Source organism: Brassica napus, unplaced genomic scaffold (genome assembly GCF_020379485.1).
Source record: "Brassica napus cultivar Da-Ae unplaced genomic scaffold, Da-Ae ScsIHWf_3084;HRSCAF=3898, whole genome shotgun sequence".
Lineage (NCBI taxonomy): Eukaryota > Viridiplantae > Streptophyta > Magnoliopsida > Brassicales > Brassicaceae > Brassica > Brassica napus.
Window position 1 is genome coordinate 17650 of NW_026016320.1, and position 20666 is coordinate 38315.

General features: G+C 30.5%; 3 protein-coding genes across 3 annotated transcripts; 1 reads left to right on the plus strand and 2 right to left on the minus strand.

Moving 5' to 3' along the window:
* The first annotated feature begins 456 nt into the window (after positions 1-456).
* Positions 457-4156, plus strand: LOC106451446 (potassium transporter 1). Its single transcript, XM_048774319.1, has 8 exons — positions 457-829; positions 1434-1926; positions 2010-2060; positions 2137-2397; positions 2492-2544; positions 2620-2734; positions 2807-3061; positions 3148-4156. The coding sequence occupies exons 1-8, from the start codon at positions 785-787 to the stop codon at positions 4017-4019; spliced, it is 2145 nt and encodes a 714-aa protein (XP_048630276.1). The 5' UTR covers positions 457-784; the 3' UTR covers positions 4020-4156.
* Positions 4071-6361, minus strand: LOC106451450 (zinc transporter 6, chloroplastic). The gene is made up of 2 exons (XM_048774320.1): positions 5352-6361; positions 4071-4549 (listed from the first exon to the last, which is right to left on the minus strand). The coding sequence occupies exons 1-2, from the start codon at positions 6042-6044 to the stop codon at positions 4223-4225; spliced, it is 1020 nt and encodes a 339-aa protein (XP_048630277.1). The 5' UTR covers positions 6045-6361; the 3' UTR covers positions 4071-4222.
* Positions 6362-12945: 6584 nt separating this feature from the next.
* LOC125603069 (probable N-acetyltransferase HLS1) lies at positions 12946-17439 on the minus strand. The gene is made up of 3 exons (XM_048774321.1): positions 15438-17439; positions 14846-15193; positions 12946-14527 (listed from the first exon to the last, which is right to left on the minus strand). Exons 1-3 carry the CDS (start codon positions 15627-15629, stop codon positions 13895-13897), a joined length of 1173 nt encoding a protein of 390 aa, XP_048630278.1. The 5' UTR covers positions 15630-17439; the 3' UTR covers positions 12946-13894.
* Positions 17440-20666: the final 3227 nt, after the last annotated feature.

Consider the following 20666-nt stretch of genomic DNA (forward strand, 5'->3'; position numbering starts at 1 on the left):
AAGAAAAAGAATGCATCATTCAAAAACTTATTTCACTCCAAAACTTTATTCATCAATATATTCTGCACTTTTTTCACCATTACCATATTTTATTGTGCGATCCCTATTTAGGCCATTAATTTGTAAATAAATAACAGTAGGCCTCTATCATACGTAATTTTGCAATAAATAGGCCATTAATCTGTAAATAAATATCAAGGTTAAATATTGCAGATAGTAATTAATATTACAGCCCATCATTAGCTGTCTTGTTACAGAGGTAGGTGATGTAGGTTATTCTATCGAACAGAATTACTGTTCCAATTAGCTGTTTGCCTGTAGTACTGTAATTATATTTACCCGAAGCTATTATTCATAAATAATGATATATCTTAAAATAAATGATATATAAAAAATTTAATAAAATATACTATTATAAGACAATGCTAGGAATGATTATTGAGAGAAATGACAAAACAACAAAAAAGCTTGTCAACACAAAATAATTTATAAATTTTTTTAATGAAAAATAAATCATAAATAAAATTATAAGCTTTTTATTTGGAAATATAAAAAGGGAGAATGAGCAAAAGCATTAAATGAAAAACCTGCAAAGTTTCTTCTTTGCACCAAATCACACACCACTCTTCTTCCTATCTTTCCTCAGAGACTCGCTTACTTCTCTTTATTCATTTCCCAACTTCTCTCTCTCTCTCTCTCTCTCTCTCTCTCTCTTCACATTATAATATTCTCTCTGTTTCTCCAAATCTTTCTCCAAACTGAAAACAACACTTTGCTTGGGGCAATGAACCAATCACCCTCTCTAATCGAACAGGGAATCTCTCGACAGGTCTGTTTTGTTTCTCTCAGTTTGCTCTGTTTTCATGTTCACTGTCTATTAGTTAAGAGTTAAAGACAATCACTTCTGTCTCTCGTATTTTTTTAAAAGATCCAAACTTTTCTTCTGGGTTTTCTATTTTGGAGACAATGCGAGTTTCAGTAAAGAACTTGTGTGGTTGAGATTCGGTTTCGTATCTGGAAGAAGAAGAAGAAGAAGAACAACAAGTGAAAGCAAAGGGTTTTAAATGTTCTTTCTTCTTCTTCTTCAATAAGTTTTTTGGATTGTTTCTCAAGTAGGACTGGTAGGTCCTCTTGCTTAACCATATTGACTTTGATATTTACCCAAAATTTAAATAAATAAATTAAGACGTGGACGCTTTTTTCATGTTTGTTGAAATTAGATAAGTTGTGAATTTGAAACTTCTAATTGTGAGTGTTGATGTAATTAAGCAGGAGACATTAGTTTTGCAATAAAAAGTCTGTATTTTTAAGGAAAAAGATTAGAGATTATACTTGATCGGTTATTGCTTTCTGAGAAATTTAATGTTTTTTTTTGTATATACATAAGCCTTGTGGATAAACATTCATAATCTTTGTTTGTTGAAATGTTTCAGCACTTGAAGAAGACTGTTTCATGTGCCAATGTTCTGACTTTGGCTTACCAAAGCCTTGGAGTGATCTATGGTGATCTAAGCACATCGCCTCTCTATGTCTACAAAACCACTTTCTCCGGGAAACTAAGTCTCCATGAAGACGATGAAGAGATCTTTGGAGTGTTCTCTTTCATCTTCTGGACCTTCACACTCATTGCTCTTTTCAAATACGTTTTCATTGTCCTATCAGCAGATGACAATGGAGAAGGTGGGACATTTGCGTTGTACTCGCTTCTCTGCAGGTATGCGAAGCTAAGAGTGTTACCAAACCATCAAGAAATGGATGAGAAGCTGTCAACATATGCAACGGGAAGCCCTGGAGAGACAAGGCAGAGCGCAGCGGTTAAGTCATTCTTTGAGAAGCACCCTAAGTCTCAAAAGGGTCTGTTGATATTTGTGCTTTTAGGGACGTGTATGGCCATTGGTGATAGTGTCCTCACTCCAACAATCTCAGGTTCATTCATTTAACCCTTAACTCAAGATTCTTCTTCTTTAGATTCAGTTTATCAAATTCTAAACACAGTTTGTTTGTTGCAGTTCTTTCAGCTGTTTCTGGAGTGAAGCTCAAGATTCCACAACTTCACGAGAGTATGTCTGAATCTGTTTGCTTACTTTCACTACATACATATATATATCAAAAGCTTAAGTCTTCTTTTAATTGCAGATTATGTTGTGATCATCTCTTGTATCATCTTGGTGGCGATATTCTCAGTCCAGCGTTTTGGTACTCATAGAGTGGCCTTCATATTCGCACCAATATCCACTGCTTGGCTTCTCTCAATCAGCAGCATTGGTGTTTACAACACTATCAAATGGAACCCTCATATAGTCTCTGCGCTTTCACCCGTTTACATGTATAAGTTCCTCAGAAACACCGGTGTAGAAGGGTGGGTTTCACTTGGAGGTGTTGTTCTCTCAATCACTGGTAAAGTTACTGAAACCAAATATCATTTAATCATTATCAATAACATCATCAAAGATTATGTTCTTGATTCTTCTACTGTGTTTATTCTCCTTAGGTGTTGAGACTATGTTTGCTGACTTAGGCCACTTCTCTTCCCTATCCATCAAGGTAAAAGCATTTTAACTCTATAAGATAGGCTTTCAAATGAAAAGAGTCCTCTTCTGAGCGTAAAACTGAAAGCAGGTGGCTTTCTCGTTCTTTGTATACCCTTGTTTGATTCTTGCATACATGGGTGAAGCTGCGTTTCTATCTAAACACCATGAAGACATTCAGAGAAGCTTCTACAAGGCAATACCAGGTACACAACTTCTTCAACGGTTTTAGCAAGTGTGGGATCTTTTATTCATAACTACAAGTTTATGTTTTGCAGAGCCAGTGTTCTGGCCAGTGTTCATCATAGCTACATTTGCAGCTGTGATTGGAAGCCAAGCTGTCATCTCCGCAACGTTCTCAATCATAAGCCAATGCTGTGCTCTTGACTGCTTCCCTCGCGTCAAGATCATTCACACTTCAAGCAAAATCCACGGACAGATCTACATTCCTGAAGTTAACTGGATGTTAATGTGTCTTTGCTTGGCTGTCACGGTAGGGTTAAGAGACACTAACATGATCGGCCACGCATACGGTAAATAAAAACCATCATCATCATCATCATTAACATAAACATAAACGTTTTAGATTATAATAATCTCTTTTTGCTTTCCCCTGCAGGACTTGCTGTGACGTCTGTGATGCTTGTGACCACATGTCTGATGAGCTTAGTGATGACTATCGTCTGGAAGCAGAGAACCATCACAGTTCTCGCTTTCTTGATCTCTTTCGGCTCCGTAGAGCTTCTCTACTTCTCCTCATGCGTCTACAAGATACCCGAAGGCGGCTGGATCCCTATCCTCCTCTCCTTAACATTCATGTCCGTCATGTACATCTGGAACTACGGAACTACAAAGAAACACGAGTTCGACGTTGAGAACAAGGTGTCAATAGACCGGATCGTCGCGTTAGGACCGAGTATAGGGATGGTGAGAGTGCCCGGGATAGGACTTGTCTACACCAATTTAGTGACCGGAGTCCCAGCTGTCTTCGGACATTTCGTCACCAACTTGCCCGCCTTTCACCGGGTGCTTGTCTTTGTATGCGTTAAGTCAGTTCAGGTTCCATACGTTGGAGAAGAAGAGAGGTTTGTGATAAGCAGAGTTGGTCCTAAAGAGTATGGGATGTTTAGGAGCGTGGTTAGGTATGGGTACAGAGATGTTCCGAGGGAGATGTATGACTTCGAAAGCCGGTTAGTCTCTGCTATTGTGGAGTTTGTTGAAACCGAACCGGGAACCGAAGGAGAAGAAGGGTGTGATAGCTTGAGGATGAGGAAGGAAGAGACTTTGGAGATAATGGAGGCGAAAGAGGCAGGAGTAGCGTATATACTGGGACAGTCTTACGCGAAGGCGAAGCAGTCTTCTTCCGTGTTGAAGAAGTTAGCGGTGGATGTTGTGTTTGCGTTCATGAGCACCAACTGCAGAGGAACGGATGTTGTGCTTAATGTTCCTCATACTTCTCTGCTCGAAGTTGGAATGGTTTATTACGTCTAAATGATGTTAAAATAAGATCAGTACAGTACATAGTAAGTAGCATAGTAGAAAGATCTAACTTTGTTTAACATAGAAGTTTAAATGTGTAAATATACATAAAGATGTGGAATAGATTATATTATAAAGTTTTAAACATATTTTATAGAGTCATAACATTTTGGTATGGTCACTTTTGGTATATATAACACGTTTAGTTTTTGCCTCTAAGCCCAGAGAGCAAGAAGTGACATAGAAGCAGAACCCAAGACCAAGGCCACAAAACAAAGCTTCTTCAGCTTGGAACCTGATTCATCCGCCGTAGTCAACATCTTGTTATGGAAGAAGTCTAACGCAATTAGGTCGACTAAGGCCATGTATATTAGAATCCCTGAGGATAGTGATCCTAATAAACCCTCCATTATCAATGCGTTTGGGTTCTGGTCATCGTAGCCGGTCGCTGCGAAAATCATCATCCCAAGTACTATCCCGAGAGGAGTTGTTACTGCGAACATCAAGCACATGTAGACCACTGTCCCTGCCTTAAACCCGGCCTGAATAATAATAAAGAAAATAATCAAAACCAACCATAACATTTTTTTTCTTGGCATAAAAAACCATAACTATAGACTACAGTGGTAAACTATACACTGACTATGTAACTTCTTTTTATTCATTCTAAGATGTCATGAAAAAACAACTATAGTGGGAACGATACATGAGACACACGAATGTTGTGATATTGCAGGGTCACCAATCCAAATTTCGGTTCGATACAGAAACCAAAGTGACACATGAATTTCATTCGGTTTGGTTTTTATAAAGGTTTGTTTGGGTTCATATATAGTTGTTATGCATGATCGTATATGTTTATATTCTTAGAATCACCTTATTATTTGTCACTATTGCCATATAGTACATGATTATGAAGAAATAAACTTTTAAAATATATTTAGAGATCACATATTCAAAGCTCTCTTGAATATACAAGCCTACTACTAACCCATCATATTTTATTCGTTAAATAAACAGGAATGAATACCTCTAGTTTAGAATGTTGACATTATATGAAATGCAATATCTCTAGTTTAGAATGTTGACATCATATGAAATGCTAAAATGTCAACATCTATATATAACTGTATCTAACAAATATACTTCTTCAAGGTTTTTTATTTATTTTTAATTAGTTTAGTACTTATATTTTAGAAGTCAGCAGACTCAGCACTAACACACACATCCGTTCTTCTCTGTATCATTAAATGTTCTCCTAATAATTTCAACTCTAATACAGTAGTATTAGAATTTTGCATTAATTAGTTTAAGAAAGAAAACAAAATGAAGAAAGAAACTGACCTGAGCGATGCAACCACCAAGGCCCAAACCTTCGAAAATCTGATGAAACGAAAGAGCAGCGATTAAGGGTCTAATGGTGCACTGATTCTGTGACATTCCCATGGTCACGCCAATTATCACTGAATGAAATATAATCCCTATCTCAAGCACTTGTGACACTAATCTCTGTTTCATCTTCACAATTTCCTCCTCGTTTCTTTCTTGTATTTCCAAATCAGCCCCAAACTTTCCTTCCTTCATTTCCAAACCCCCAACCGCCTCACCACCAACTGGTATGTACTCCATCCCTCCACCACCACCACCGTGTCCCATATGTTCACTCGCCGTTAAATCAACTAACAACGCCGTGATCACTCCGATCAACGTCACCAGACCGGCGAACGGAAAATCTTTCCACGGATGTCGAGACGACACCTGGCAATCGGCGAGAGACTCGAACGCCTCCGGCAAGACGTGGACTAGCGACGTCGAGAGAATCACGCCGGCGGCGAAACATTTTATGACGAGGACGGCTTTGTCGTAGAGAGGCTTCCCTTGGAAGTAACGAGCGAGAAGAACAGGTCCGGAGATTCCGAGAACGCTTGTGAGGAAGATGACGAGGACGGAGACCAGCTTTAGATGAGCCGCCGCGTCTCCGTCTCTACATGCCGCTGCTCTGATCGCCGCCTCTGTTCCGGTAGCGCAAGAGGCCATGATTACGGAAGAAGACGAAGGCGAGGGTCGGGAGAGAGAAGGGTTGGAAGTTAGAAGAGGCTAGTGCTCGGACCACGATTGTAATGGTAAGAAGTCTTTTTGTAGGACCCACTTACCACGTCAAAACTGCTATTAAAGAAGGTGCGTTGTTGTGTAAGACTTCCATTTTCCAAATTGGAAAAAACTAAAAAGGAAATAAAATTATCTTTCTTTCTTTCTTTCTTGTTTTTTTTATTGTAAATTTGTATTGCCTTTTGTTTCCATCGTGTTTTCTCTTTTGCTTTCTGGGTAGAAGAAAACGAACTTGGAAACAAAGAAGAAGAGGAAAATGACGATGACATTTGAGATTACTTGTAATCTGCACTAAGTTCTAGTTTTGTCATGGGCCTTTAAAAGCTCATTGCGCCTGAGCCTATCGTTTCTGCTTTGAGAAGTTTGATTACGACGTGTTCTTTTTCGTTTCCAGCTCCTATGGGTCTCATCTTCCCAATCAATTAGTTTTAACTTAAAGCCCAATGGGGATCATCAAGTTGTGTGCCCAAAAAACCTATTTGTCAACGCTTTTGGCCCATTACTGGCAGGCAAGTAAAAAACTAAACTGTGAAAAACTATATACCCCCTATATATAAATAGAATTTTTTTGTTATAGCTCGTAATTTGTATTAATTAAAAAAGTGTTAATACTGAGTTGTCACGTAATTGCTAATTTTGCTTACGTGGCGACTTGAGAATCAATTGAGAATTTTGTTAGTCCAAAATTAAATTGCTAAAGAATGTTATATTATATAGTATGTCTACTAGCTTAAGATCCGCGCAATTGTGTGGGATGAATGTTATATATAAAATTAATTTTTTATCTATTATTATTTATTTGTATTCATTTACGTAACATTTATATTATTAAATAAGAGTAAATACATAAATAAAAAAATGCATCTTGTTTACTTACGATACTTTTTGGTATATAAATCAAAATAATCATTTTATTTATTTTATATCGTATATAACTAAATTTCAATGACATGGACATAGAAATATAGTATATTTTTATATAAATATTTATCATTGAGAATTCATACTCATATGATAAACAAAAAATTTCTAATGTGTGATTTTTTGAATGCAAATTTTAAAATTAAAATATTAAGGTTTTAATACTTTCTCAATACAAATTTAGAAATTATCATATTTAAGTATTTTTCTATGTTATATAGTTTAATTTTAAATATATCAATATATAATATGAATGTCTAGTAAATGAGATTTTATATTCATACGATTTATGATCATATGTATCTTGTTATTACCAAAAAGTTTAAACCATTGATCATAAAATTTTAGTGTGAGACATTTAACGTTTTTAGTAATTTATAGTCATTTTAAAAATTCAAAACATAACATATAAATTTTTTATTATTATTATTATATGATTAATGTGGTTGTTTAATATCTTTTAATAATAGAAAATTAAACAAAAAGAGCTAAGATACAAAACTTATTATCAAATATTTATATTCATAATCATTGATTGTCATATATACGTTAATCATATTAAGAAATTCCGTACCTTTTATTTAAGGAATGTGCAGAATATTCTTTTGTATACTATTTATAAATTTAATAGTTCGTTTAATAAAAAATATAATATAAGTTAAGATGGACCAATCTATTTTCTAAAAATTCTGAATTTCATTCTCATGGTGACATGTGGCTACAAAACAATGTTGTAATGTTTTCAATTAATATATAAGGGATTATAGGCCATTCATTTATCAAATTGAATTATTTCCTTAAATAAAATCTACAGAATTACCTAATGTGATTAATATATATATGACAATTAATGATTTTAAATAATAAAGATTTGCTAACAATATGTATATTTTCTATCATTTTTTAAATTATTTATTATTATAATAAATTACACAATTACATTAATCATATAATAAAATATTATATTTTTTTTGTATATGTTGTATTTTGAATTTTTCAAAACGAGTATAAATTACTAAAGCTGTTAAAAGTGTCACATAAACTTTTGTGATCAAGGTTTAAATTTTTTTCTATAATAAGGTACAATGATTATAAAATCATATGAATAAATAATTTTATTTTAATAGGTGCTTATGTTATATATATATATATATATATATATATATATATATTTCATATCGTTTAAATTAAACTATATATACATCATATGAAAATACATACTTATATTTTGATATCTACGTTAAACATATATTGAAAAGTTGATATTTTAATTTTAAAATTTTCATTGTTTTTTTAATGATTATAAATTATTGAAGCCACTAAACATTCCACATTAAAAAAAATCGTTGGTGTAAAATTTTGTTAATAAATATGCAAATAATCATAAAATCATATGAGTAGAAACCTTATTTAATAAATATCCATATTAAAAGTATACTATATATCTATGTTAATATCATTTAATTTTAATTATATATCATATACGATAGATAAGAGATTGTTTTGATTTATTTATCCTAAAATGATTGCGAATAAACAAGAGCAGTAGTTTAAATTATATGCGCACGCCAATTTATTAAATAATATTAACTGATTTCTTAGTTATTTAATATATAATTAATATTTTATTATCTCGTAATATACAGAAAAATACATAATAAGTAATAAATATAAAATATATATTCTTCTCAAAGCGCGGATCATAACCTAAGTATGTATCTCTTTAATAATTTTAAAATATTTTCTAAATCTCAGGACAAAACAAAATAACAAAATGAGAATAAACTCAAAATAAATATTTATATCGAGCAATAACCAAAATGAAAAAATGGATAAAAAAATGAAAAGCATAATTAGGATTGACACGTGAACGTAAACTTTTCATAACCATAACTAAATTTTTAATGGCTAAATCATAATATAAAACCGAGCTCTCATAGTTTCATTGTAACCATATAGTAGGCCTTAAATTCTTCAGTCTAAACGTTAGGTTCTTATGCGATAAATAATTTTTTGACCTAAAATATTTTTAAAATGAGATGAGCTCATTAGTAAACAAATTATATAATTAACAAAAAAAGTTTTTAAAAAATTAGTTAAGGGCCAAAAATATTTATTCGATCAAGAATATAAATTTAATTTTTTCATACGATATTTCTTAAATAGTTTTCATATAAATTTGCCATGCGCAAGACACATATTTTATCCTAGTTAGTTCTTATTGTGAAAAAGGATATTATTGTCTTAAAAACATCCTTATTTACTTAATGCACTTTTCAAATCTTAAGAACATCCCTAGTGGGAAGCTCTCCCCTTAGAGTTCTAAAAATACCGATATGTGTGTGTACATTACATATATGTATTTTTAAAACTCCAAAGAGAAAACTCTCTGTTGGACATGCTCTAAAACATATCATGCATCCCTACATGTCGATCTTGATTACAAAGTTATTCTTTCTAACCACGATGACCACAATTGGTGGGATTCGTTCAATCCAACGAATGTGACCTTTTACTAGTTAGCTGAAATTTAAATCACTTCCAAATTCAAGCATATCAAGATAACTTAAGGTTTCATACATGTATTTTTTCAGGCGATCTCATGACCGATGCAGTCACTAAGGTTCAATCCCTTGAAAATCTGAAGAAATGACATAGGAGGATCAAAAGCCTAAAGATATACGAGGTTGATTATGGACCAAAGCTTTGGCAAATCCAGATGTATGTTTAAAGCTGGGTATGTTACTATATGATGTAAAATGGTACGATGGTTAAAAGGGACCACAACAGTTTTCGCAAATGGTGAAACTTGTTGATGCATGGTCAAAACCACACGGCAGGTACTCCACCCATTTTACTAGACATTACATGTTCTTCGTTGGTGATTGATATATTCACATATATCATCATAGACCATGAAGTTCTTACAATGTAAACACAAGATTGTGCGACTTCTAATACATGATTGACACTGCAAAAACGTGCCCAACCTAATATGTCAAAATATTGTGTAGCATATGTGAATTTTGGTACTTTCGCAGTCCATTCTCGTAATACCTATGTTTTCATCATATATACTTAGTAATGTAAAGATTACACTTTTTATTTGTTCAAGTCCAAAACAGTTTTGATAAATAATTTGATAAATTATGAACCAATTAATTGGTTCGGCTTGCGCAGAAAAATGGGCATGTAAAGTACACTCAGCTTCCTTGTTCGGCAAGATGACATCAACACCTAACTGCTGTCTGTTTTATCCTTCTAGGGTAATCAGATTATGACGATTGATTTGAAGCCTCCCACACCACACAAAAGTGAGCGTGATTAGGTGACTAATATTTCCTCGCCATATAAATATTGATTAATGTCTAGTGGTTGATCGGAATCTCCTTATATTAATGTTATCAAAACCGAAACATTGTATCAGATGGCTAGGTAATAAAATTGACACGTTCCTAACATGTAAAGTACATGATTAAATAAAATGGACTATAAAGTTAGAACTAATTTATAACATAAAAACAAATCGAGATTTCTCCTATGGAAAGATGAAGGAAACTGGTTTGATGTATTTAGGTTAGAAGAGCCAATTATTCAATTACGTCCACAAGTATAGTTGGATAATGATCTGAATGCTTTAAAGAACAGATGAGTGACTCTCAACTCTCAAGTCTTAACACAGTAGCTTAGGTTAAAAAAAACTTTGAACTGACAGGACCTTCTAGCTGTATTAAGCTCGAGTGGAAAAGCACCTGCACGTTTTGTCAAGTCTGCAATTCCGAAAGAGAATAAACCTACTGAGTTTCCATCAGATCGACGTTTAATTGAGGGACATCAGGACATGTAATTCAATATCAATCTCATTGAAATAAATTCTGTTTCAACTACTCTTTTATTTTGTTTTAGCCCCAATAAATTCATAATTTCATTATAAAATATTGATATTTTTGTAGCACTACTTATATCTGTCGTTGTCGTCATGCATATATTTGGATCACTAGAAAATGAAAATTGAAGTGAGTAATTATACTATACTATGAATTAAACACATAGTCCAAATAATAAATAATTGAGTACCCACCGTATCATCAGTGAATTTATACTATGTGAAGTCATAAATGATAATAATGAAGAAAGTAAATAAACTATGAAAAAGTTTACATATAAATTAGAAAAATTTATGTGGAAACAATCTTGAATATCGGGCTACAACAAATTTGAGATAGTGTATAATTGGTTTAGTGGGTTACAACATAACCAAATGAATCATTGACATTCTTTTTTTGTAAAAAGAAAAAAATATATGTAAAAGTTAAAATTTGATTTTATATTCAAAAATTTAAAATTTAATACATGTAAAATATTTAATTCCCCAATTATTAAAACATTTTTTTTTACTTTTGTTAAATTATTTATAAACCTCAAAATCTGAATTTCGAATCTGGGTTAACTAAGCTACTAATATAAGTATGGAGTATAAACGTGTTTTAAACACCACCACATATTGACATAAAAATAAAACATATACTTTAACAATAAGTAGGTAATAATTTGCCGCAGAGTAAAATATTTGATTAAATATTTGTTAAATAAATGTTTTAAAATTATTTTTACATGATAACAAATATATGTATCTCTTATATGGTATATAGTTATTTTTAAACGATATATATCTGATTTATATGGGAGAAAGTACGACTTCTAATTCTTGTCTCTTTAGCTAGTTAGTCAGTCCAATTATTTCTGCTCCGAGGAACATCAATTTTCGACGTGAATGCTAACCAGTCCATCAGATTCGTGGTCATGTTCACTAGGTCTGAACAGTCCGTCTCATGTGGATCAAGGTTATCCTTATATTCATATTATTTTATGATTGTTTGTATCTTGTTAAAAGAAGATTTTAAGCTATTGATTACAAAATTTTCATTGTGAGACTTTTAATAGTTCTACTAATACATAGTCCTTTTAAAAATTCAAATGTAACATATAAAAAAAAATCTAAATTTAGTTAAATCGTTGATGTAATTTTAAATTTATTTTAATAATATAAAATTAAACAAAAATGACATAGGATAAATTTTATCAAATTCTTATTATTCAAAAACAATAAATGTCCTATATATTTTAAGTCACAATATGTAATTCTATAGTTTTTATTTGAAGGAAAGAAAGGAGAATATTTTTTGCAGATTACTAATTAGATTTATAATTAGTTTAATAAAAAATACATAATATATTTAGATGGACCAAATAATGAATGACATGTATTGTAATTATTCTTGTAATTTAATTCTATTTCGCTAAGTATTATAACAATCATTTTATTGATGACACATGATATATCTCACATGTGCCGTTGAACAAAAAAACATGTGCCATGCAAGGAGTGATATGTTTTATAAAATATTTGTTAAATAAAAAGTTTTTAAATTATTTTTAAATAATAAGAAATGATATGTAAAATATATTTTAATGATTTGATCAAACTAAAATTGTAAAATATTTAGGTTTTATCAATTCAAGCATGATACATATTTCTAAATTTTGAAATTAAAATATTTATGTATTTCTATATGTTATATTGATTAATTTAAATGATTAAAATATATATTTTTTAATATGAATATCTATTATATGAGATTTCATATTCATATATTTTTATGATCATTTGTATCTTGGTATAACAAAAATTTAAACAATTGATCACAAAATTTGCAGTGTGAAACTCTTAACAGTTTTAGTAATTTATAATCATTTTTTTTAAAATTAAAATATAATATATATGAAATATCTATATTTTTATTATCTAGTTAAATGATTTAAATTTTTGAATAATTTAAAGTTTATAAAGTTTATAAATGATATACAAATTGTTATGGTTAGTTTAATGAGAAGTATAGTATATGTTTAGATGAAGCAATTTATTTCTCTAAAACTCTAATAAGAATTATAGTGATTACACACAACATATGTCACATGTCATAGAATTTCTCAGTTAATATATAATGAGTTCATCATATTCCAGCCAGTAAGAGTAAATACATAAAAAGGTAAACGTCAATAAAATTGTGGGAGCCATATGAATGTATCACATGGAGTAATTCGACTTATCAGGGAATGAGTTATATCTATCTTTAAATTAAAGGACGGCCCATCAATAAAAATTTGGTTCTAAACCTAATGAAAAGGGAACATAAAGGACCACATAACCGGCACGACCAATCTCCTTCGTATTAATTTCATTTAATATTGAGATATCTACATTACAAAATTTTATGATTACAATCTGATTCAAAACAAAATTTATTCATTAAATAAAATACATATGGAAAATGACTATTCTTTAACTACTTTACAGCTCTCAAACTAGATAATAAGAATGCCAAGGACAACAAATGGTGGCACCTACTTGAGGAAATCTTTTTCAGATTTTATATGGAGAACGATGATTACCTAAACTATCACACCTTTGTTCTCGAATCAAGACAAAAATAATAATTAACTAGGGTCCATTTCTCCCGCGATGTCATGCGCCAAACAAAATGCAGAGAAGAACTCGAACCCCACAAGATGTCTTGGATTCATAGATTAAAGATCTTAACGTTTTGTGAGTCGATGGGGTTTGATTGTGTTTTGTTGATTGATGAGTGTTAATTTTGTATGCTTTCGACAGTTGGGCATTTGGCGGTTGCCATTCAAGCGCGTTTAGCATCTGATTAAAGACCATAATGTCATGGAGTAGCATCATTAATATTATGTCATTAGTATAATTTACGAGATAGCGAAATAATTTCATATATTTTTCTATTCTGTAAGTTATCAGCCAAACATGCAGCCAATTTTCCTAGCTAGCTTAACTACACATCTCTTGGATCCACAAAGAGACAGCGCGATTTTGAATTCAGGAACATATTGGTAAAGTCATTCAAACTAGTCGTATTCTCTTCACGTTTCAACGGTTTGATGCACCATGTGTCATCATCACACGAAAGCATTTTCCAATGAGGAACACATCTCCTCAGAGAATAATCACTGCCGTTGCTTTCTCCGTCGACCTCTACCACCACGACCTTACACTCCCCACCGTCATCTAAAGCAGCCATGTTACTAACGTGCTCACACAATGCCCTAACGAGTTTCCCACGTAACGGACCTTCCGCGTGCACACCGTAAAGGAAATAGAACCCAAACGGCGTAAACAGATCTGGCAACGCCGTTAAGCCTAAAAACGGCAAGAATCTACCGATGAAGTTGCAAACTTTGGTGAGAATCACAAAGCTCAAAGGAGCTTTGCCAATCCTAAGTTTGAATACTTTGCTACTGTTCCATACACTAAGAATAGCCCAACTTATGATCTTGTCGTTGTTCTTGTAATAAGCTACCCATGTCCCTATACTTAACTTGTTCCGCAAGATTTTGACTATGTCGTCCGGGAAAAAATCTGTCTTTGATACTACGTGTTTCCGGTACCATGACGCAGCTTCTTTCACCTGTCACTTACAGATACAGAATTGATATTAAATGTCCATGGGAGCCTACTCTAGTTTAGTTAACTTTATGCTATACAATTATGTCTGGTGACTGCTTAAGCTCACATTTGAGTGATAATTTTTTTACTATCTTTCCTAAATCTAGAAAATATAAATGTAAACGAGACCATAAACTAATTTTCATGAAGATTATTTTCCTACAAAAAGGAGCCCAATATGCAATATAAAACGTTCTGAATTTTATATGAATGTGGGCTGTAGTTTGAAATATTTCACGTTTCAAAGATTTTATAACTAATCAATGTGTAGTAAAATCACCTTTAGCTTCCTTATTCCAATATCAGAAGGTAGTTTCAAACCTCTGGGGTTTACCGGATTAACCAGAATTGCCGGGTTTCTGAAGATGACATAGGCAAGTTTTCCGACGAAGAGACCGAGAGAGGCCTCATTGTCCTTTTGGGTGGCCATGTAAGCATAGTCAGCATTGTGAGACATGAACCATTCCTCAAGCTTTCTCACGAGAATCGAACCAATGCCATGGCGTCGATACGGCGGCATGACTCTAAGAGCAAGAACGTAACCCACATTCACTGACTTATCTTGCAACTTAACTGGCTTTACCGACCCTTGTATGGAACCAACCAGCTTGTTCCTAACTTCTGCCACCTATAAATAATGTACATAAATTTGATAAAGTTATATCAATCCAATACTTCACTTATCGTTTTTACTTTTTGTTAACATATATATTGTTGGCACAAATTTTGTTTTAGATTTACACCAAAAAAAAATTTTGTTTTAGCATTATTAAATTTTTTTATAAGATATATATTCTCGTTTAAGTTTATATAAAACAAGGAATAACAAAGAGAAGAAGAAGAAAATAAGAGCGATGCAAAGAGAAATTCACCAGCATAATGAAGCGAGGAGTGTTCCGGATTCTGCAAATGGGATCGCCTAATGTGTCTGTGAAGAGAAAAGTTTGGTCGTTACCAATCTCACAACTTTTTTCCACACAATCCATTTCAGTTCTGTCCCTACGATCATTGTAGCATCGGATCACCACCTTTTCATCATCTTCTTTCCACCATTGCCCCACCATTTTCACACTCTCTCCCTCTCTCTATATATATCGAAAATGAAATGACAAGATCAGGTATACGCAGTTCAAACAAGGAGAAGACCCATCTGACAATCTGATGTTAAATTGCGGGATATTATAGAGGTTGAGAACTTCACATTCAACTTTTATTGGGGGCAACTTCACGTTTATCTAATTAATGTGTCCTTATATAAGAACTGTGTGGCTATGACTTATCTTTGCTATTAATCGTTTAGTTACCACAAATTTACATGCGACCAGAATTATAAGTTTACTAATTAATTCAAACCATATTAAATATCTTGCATAGAAATGGTCATATATTGTTTGACAAGTGGTTAAATGTATTATGCTTGACCAATTCTCTGTAATTGACTAATTGTTTTAAATCTTGGCTTGATAGAAAAAGGAAATTAATTTCTTTATATATATATACATACCCGTACCATGAAAATTGACGAAGTACATGACTAAAGACATAAGTATATCTCTGTACAAAATAAGGTTTATTTTTATAAATAGGAAACTATGAAATACGGAATACCTTCTGTAAAACCTACTCTCCGTAGTTCTGTATTTACAAAACTCTTAGCTTATATGATTATATCCTAAACAAAATGGTTTCTTTTTTTTTTTTTTTTGCCATCTTATTTTATTAAAAAGCCAAAGCCCACATAGTACAAGGGCCATTCAAAAAACATACAACTGATACAAAACTTAAACTATAGCACAAAGTAAAAGAGATAACAGTTGGGCTTCGAAGCCCAGTAACACTAAACGTTGACCAAACAACAACACTCGACAAACATACGTCGAGATTCTTATCGAGAATATGACACGTGGTTAGCCCTCAACCAAACGAGGTACACGCGTCATCCAGGCCTTCCACTTTCCTCACCCCTAGAGAGCACGCCGGAGAAACTAAACGGCGCCGGTAAACACACCGGAAACTAGAAACTGCATCACAACCCTTCAGTGCCTGGAATCCTTAAGCGGAGAGCATCATCGATCAATTCGAGATCTCATCCACAGCCTCCAAGCCACCAAATCCGAGATTAAAACCAGCCCCACGGATTAAAGAAATCAAGCAAAGACCGATTAAACCCAGAAATAAAACAACCAACACTAACAGAAAAGCTAAGTGCCGACAGACCATCACCGAAGAAGAAGGTGTGGTCTCCGGAGTCAAAGCCGGTCGCCCATCAATCGAAAGATGCGACACCGGAGCAGGGGCCGGACATGCAACACCGCCGGAGCCGTCCATGCCGGGAAGAGAACACGAGAATCGAAGATTAAACGTCGCCATAAAACAACTTTTCCCGACCGACGGTGGTACAGAGAAACCACACCGCCGGTCGGAGATCGCGATTCCAAAAATCTTTTCTAGAGAGAGGTCGGAGGATTTTTTCTCTCTCTTTACTTTTTCTTAAACAAACAACAAACAAAAACAACAACAACAACAAAATGGTTTCATGTGCTATGGCGTTGAAATAATAACTCTTCAAAATATATAATATATTTATTTTTAATTCATTCTTGATTGTTTGTAGTTTTTAGATTAGTTTTTGGTTTTTGTTTTTTTCAAAATCCATTTTACACCCAATCAAGATTTTCAAAGAATGGATTCCCTAAAATGTAGAGAAACTAGTTTTTTCAAATAACTGTTTTTTTAACATAAAAACCAAAAACAATGGTTTTTGACTATTTACGTTGGCTTTTGAGTTTTTATTTATTTTTATTATTTTCTATATTAACCCATAATATAGGAGTTTTCAAAAAAAGTGTTTACAAAAAACCCCATTAATATAGGAAAAGAATAATTTTACTGTTAAGGATCAATTATATATCTACGCTAATTGAAACTAATATTAAATATAATAAAATTAGTATACTGTGAATGATATTTTACCTAATAAAAATTGATTTTTTTTTATAACAAATTGATCTTCATAAAATATTTTGCTTTACTATACTGAAATACACTATAACCCATATACAATTGTAAACTTATTAATAAAATAAATTTAATAATAAAAGTTAACTATTAAATAATACGTAAATATTACTGTTAATTAATTTTTGTATTATTTAGAAAAACTAATTTTCATCATTATACTATTTTATGTTTATAAACTATAAGACTTTATGACCAAAATAATACTTTGTAGATAACATTTTTAAAAAACTTGTCAATAAAATAAAAGTAATAATTAAAACTAGTTTTATGTAAAGTCAAGTCAAGTTTTTAAAAATAATAGACAACTTCTAAAATTAATAAATTACTAATCAAAACTTAAAAAAAGGAATAAATATACAGAAAATTCAAAATTAAAAAAAACTCAAAAATCAAAACCCAAAAACCAGAATCTAAAATCACCATTCGTGATTTTGAAAAAACTAAAATCTACTGCAAATACAAAAACCAAAAACTAAAAACCAAAATCTAAAAACTAAAATCTAAAAACCAAAAACCAAAAACTAAAATCTAAAAACTAGCAAAACAATCATCACCCTAGGTATAAAGTAATCATTTGTAACTTTAATATATTTTAATTTTCTAATTTAGTTGTATTTAAATTAGTTTAATTTAGTAAACTAATTTTCATTTTATGAAATAATAAATTTTATAATATTTTATATCTTTATAAGAATAAAATCTAATATATTTTATTTTATTTTATTGGTCTTAGTCAAAAATATTTAACTTATAAAAGATAATTATTAAACCTAATGACTCCAATTTTAATCACTCAACTAAATTATTTTATCCAATTAAATTTTAAATACATTTCAATAATTTAGGAGAAATTGCAACAAATACCACATTCATAGTACCACTTTTCATGTTTACACTAATCACTTTTATTCTCACTTTTAATGAAGGTTAAAAGATACTTATACTTTTAAGGTTAACTAATCTAGAGTTAAGGTTTAAAGTTGAGGGTGGGGTAGGCTTTTTGGAATGTAAAATTTAAGATTATTATAAATATATAAATAGAATACTTAAAAAATATTTTAAAAAAAATTAAAATATTTTCAAACATAATTTTTGAGTTTTAAAAAGAAATTTTGAAAGTAAAATTAAAAAATAATTAAAAAAATTCAAACGTTTTTTTTTATACAAAGTGCTAATTTGTAAAAGTAAATTCGAAAACATAAAAAAAATCATTTTATTTATTTATTTAAATAATGATTTATTATATTTAAAGATAACAAAGGTATAATAGTCTTTTACCACTTAATGAAAAATATATTTTTGAAAATGTTCATTTATTGGTGATAAAGATGAAAAGTGATAATATGAAAGTGGTAAACATAAAATTGCCACAAATACCACATTCATAGTACCAAATTTCATGTTTACACTAATCACTTTTACCCTTATTTTTAATGAAGGATAAAAGATACTTATACCCCTAGGGTTAATTAATCTAGTTTTAGAGTTTAGAGTTGAGGGGTGGGGTAAGGTTTTTGTAATGAAAAATTTAGGATTCTAATAAATATATAAAAAATACTTAAAATATTTATTTTTTAAATAGTTTCAAACATAACTTTCGATTTTCAAAAAGAAATTTTGAAAAAAAAATTAAAATATTCAAAAAAAATAAAAAAATATTCAAAAAAAATTCAAATTTTTTTTTATAAGAAAGTTCGAATTTGAAAATATATAATTCAAAAACGTAAAAAAAATATTATTTTTTATTTTTTATCTATTACTTATTTAAATAATGATTTATTATATATATAGATAACAAATGTATAAGAGTCTTTTTGCCACATAATGAAGATTTGAAAATGTTCATTTAGTAGTGGTAAATATGAAAAGTGGTAACATGAAAGTGGTAAACATAAATTTTCTCCATAATATAGGAACTTGATTAGGTTTATCCTTATATTGAGTAATAAACTTAAATATAGCTTTATTTATTTAACTATATATTAAAAGTATAAATATTTATAATTGATATGATATAAATATTATTAAAATATCTAAAAATCATGTCAAAATGTAAATATCTATACTAAATTGATCATATTACAATAATCTTAATATCATGTAATAAATTTTGAAAACAATCTCTTATATATTAAAAGAGAAACATTACAACCTTTTATCTATGACACGTGTCATCACTATAATGACTTTTAGTATAAATAGAGAATTAAGTTGGTCTATCTAAACAGATAATATATTTTTTATTAAGCTAAACATAAATTAGTTATTAATGTACAAAAGGATATTTTCACTCTTTCCTTAAATAAAAATTACAGAGTCACATAATATGTTTAAAATATGTATTGTAATTATTAATTTTGAATATAAAGATTTGGTAACAATTTTTATATCGTTCACCATTTTTTAATATTATATTATTAAAATAAATTACACCATCATATTCACCATATAATAAAAATATAATTTATTTCGTATATGTTAAATTTAGAATTTTAAATTATTCAAAATTACTAATATTTTTATAAGTCTCACATTAAAAATTTGTGATCAATGTTTTAAATTTGTGTTATAAAGAGATATAAATGATGATAAAATATGAATAGAAATTCTCATTTAAAATTTATTTATATTAAAAGTATATATATTTTAATATTCTTTAAAGTAAATTATATACCAAATACATAAATATTTTAGTTCTTAAATTTGCATTGAACAAGTATGAAGAACTTAATATTTTAATTTTGAAATATTCTTTAAATTTTTTAATTCGTGTTTAAATTACGAAAATTATGAAAATTCCACATTGAATTTTTTTTCCAGTAGTTTAAGAGTTTGTTATAAAAAATACAAATTATCATATTAAAAGTGTACTATATATATATGTTATTATCATTTAAATTTAACTATATACCATAGAAAATTAGATTAATATAATTGTTTTGATTTGTTTATTATAAAAATTTGTAAATAAAAAGAGTCATTATATTTATTTATGTGTTTGGGCCAATTAACTATATATGTAATAGTTATTTTCTTCTCAAATATAAAATATATATTTATTATTTTATAATATGTAAAAT

Bases quoted from the DNA above. Each gene is read 5' to 3' on its own strand.
- LOC106451446 (XM_048774319.1), top strand. From the start codon at position 785: ATGAACCAATCACCCTCTCTAATCGAACAGGGAATCTCTCGACAG. The intron at 830-1,433 runs GTCTGTTTTGTT...GAAATGTTTCAG, and splicing joins AACAGGGAATCTCTCGACAG to CACTTGAAGAAGACTGTTTC. The intron at 2,061-2,136 runs GTATGTCTGAAT...TTTTAATTGCAG, and splicing joins GATTCCACAACTTCACGAGA to ATTATGTTGTGATCATCTCT.
- LOC106451450 (XM_048774320.1), bottom strand. From the start codon at position 6,044: ATGGCCTCTTGCGCTACCGGAACAGAGGCGGCGATCAGAGCAGCGGCA. The intron at 4,550-5,351 runs GTCAGTTTCTTT...ATTATTATTCAG, and splicing joins TTGGTGGTTGCATCGCTCAG to GCCGGGTTTAAGGCAGGGAC.
- LOC125603069 (XM_048774321.1), bottom strand. From the start codon at position 15,629: ATGGTGGGGCAATGGTGGAAAGAAGATGATGAAAAGGTGGTGATCCGA. The intron at 15,194-15,437 runs GTGAATTTCTCT...CATTATTTATAG, and splicing joins CTCCTCGCTTCATTATGCTG to GTGGCAGAAGTTAGGAACAA. The intron at 14,528-14,845 runs GTGATTTTACTA...TGTAAGTGACAG, and splicing joins TTGGAATAAGGAAGCTAAAG to GTGAAAGAAGCTGCGTCATG.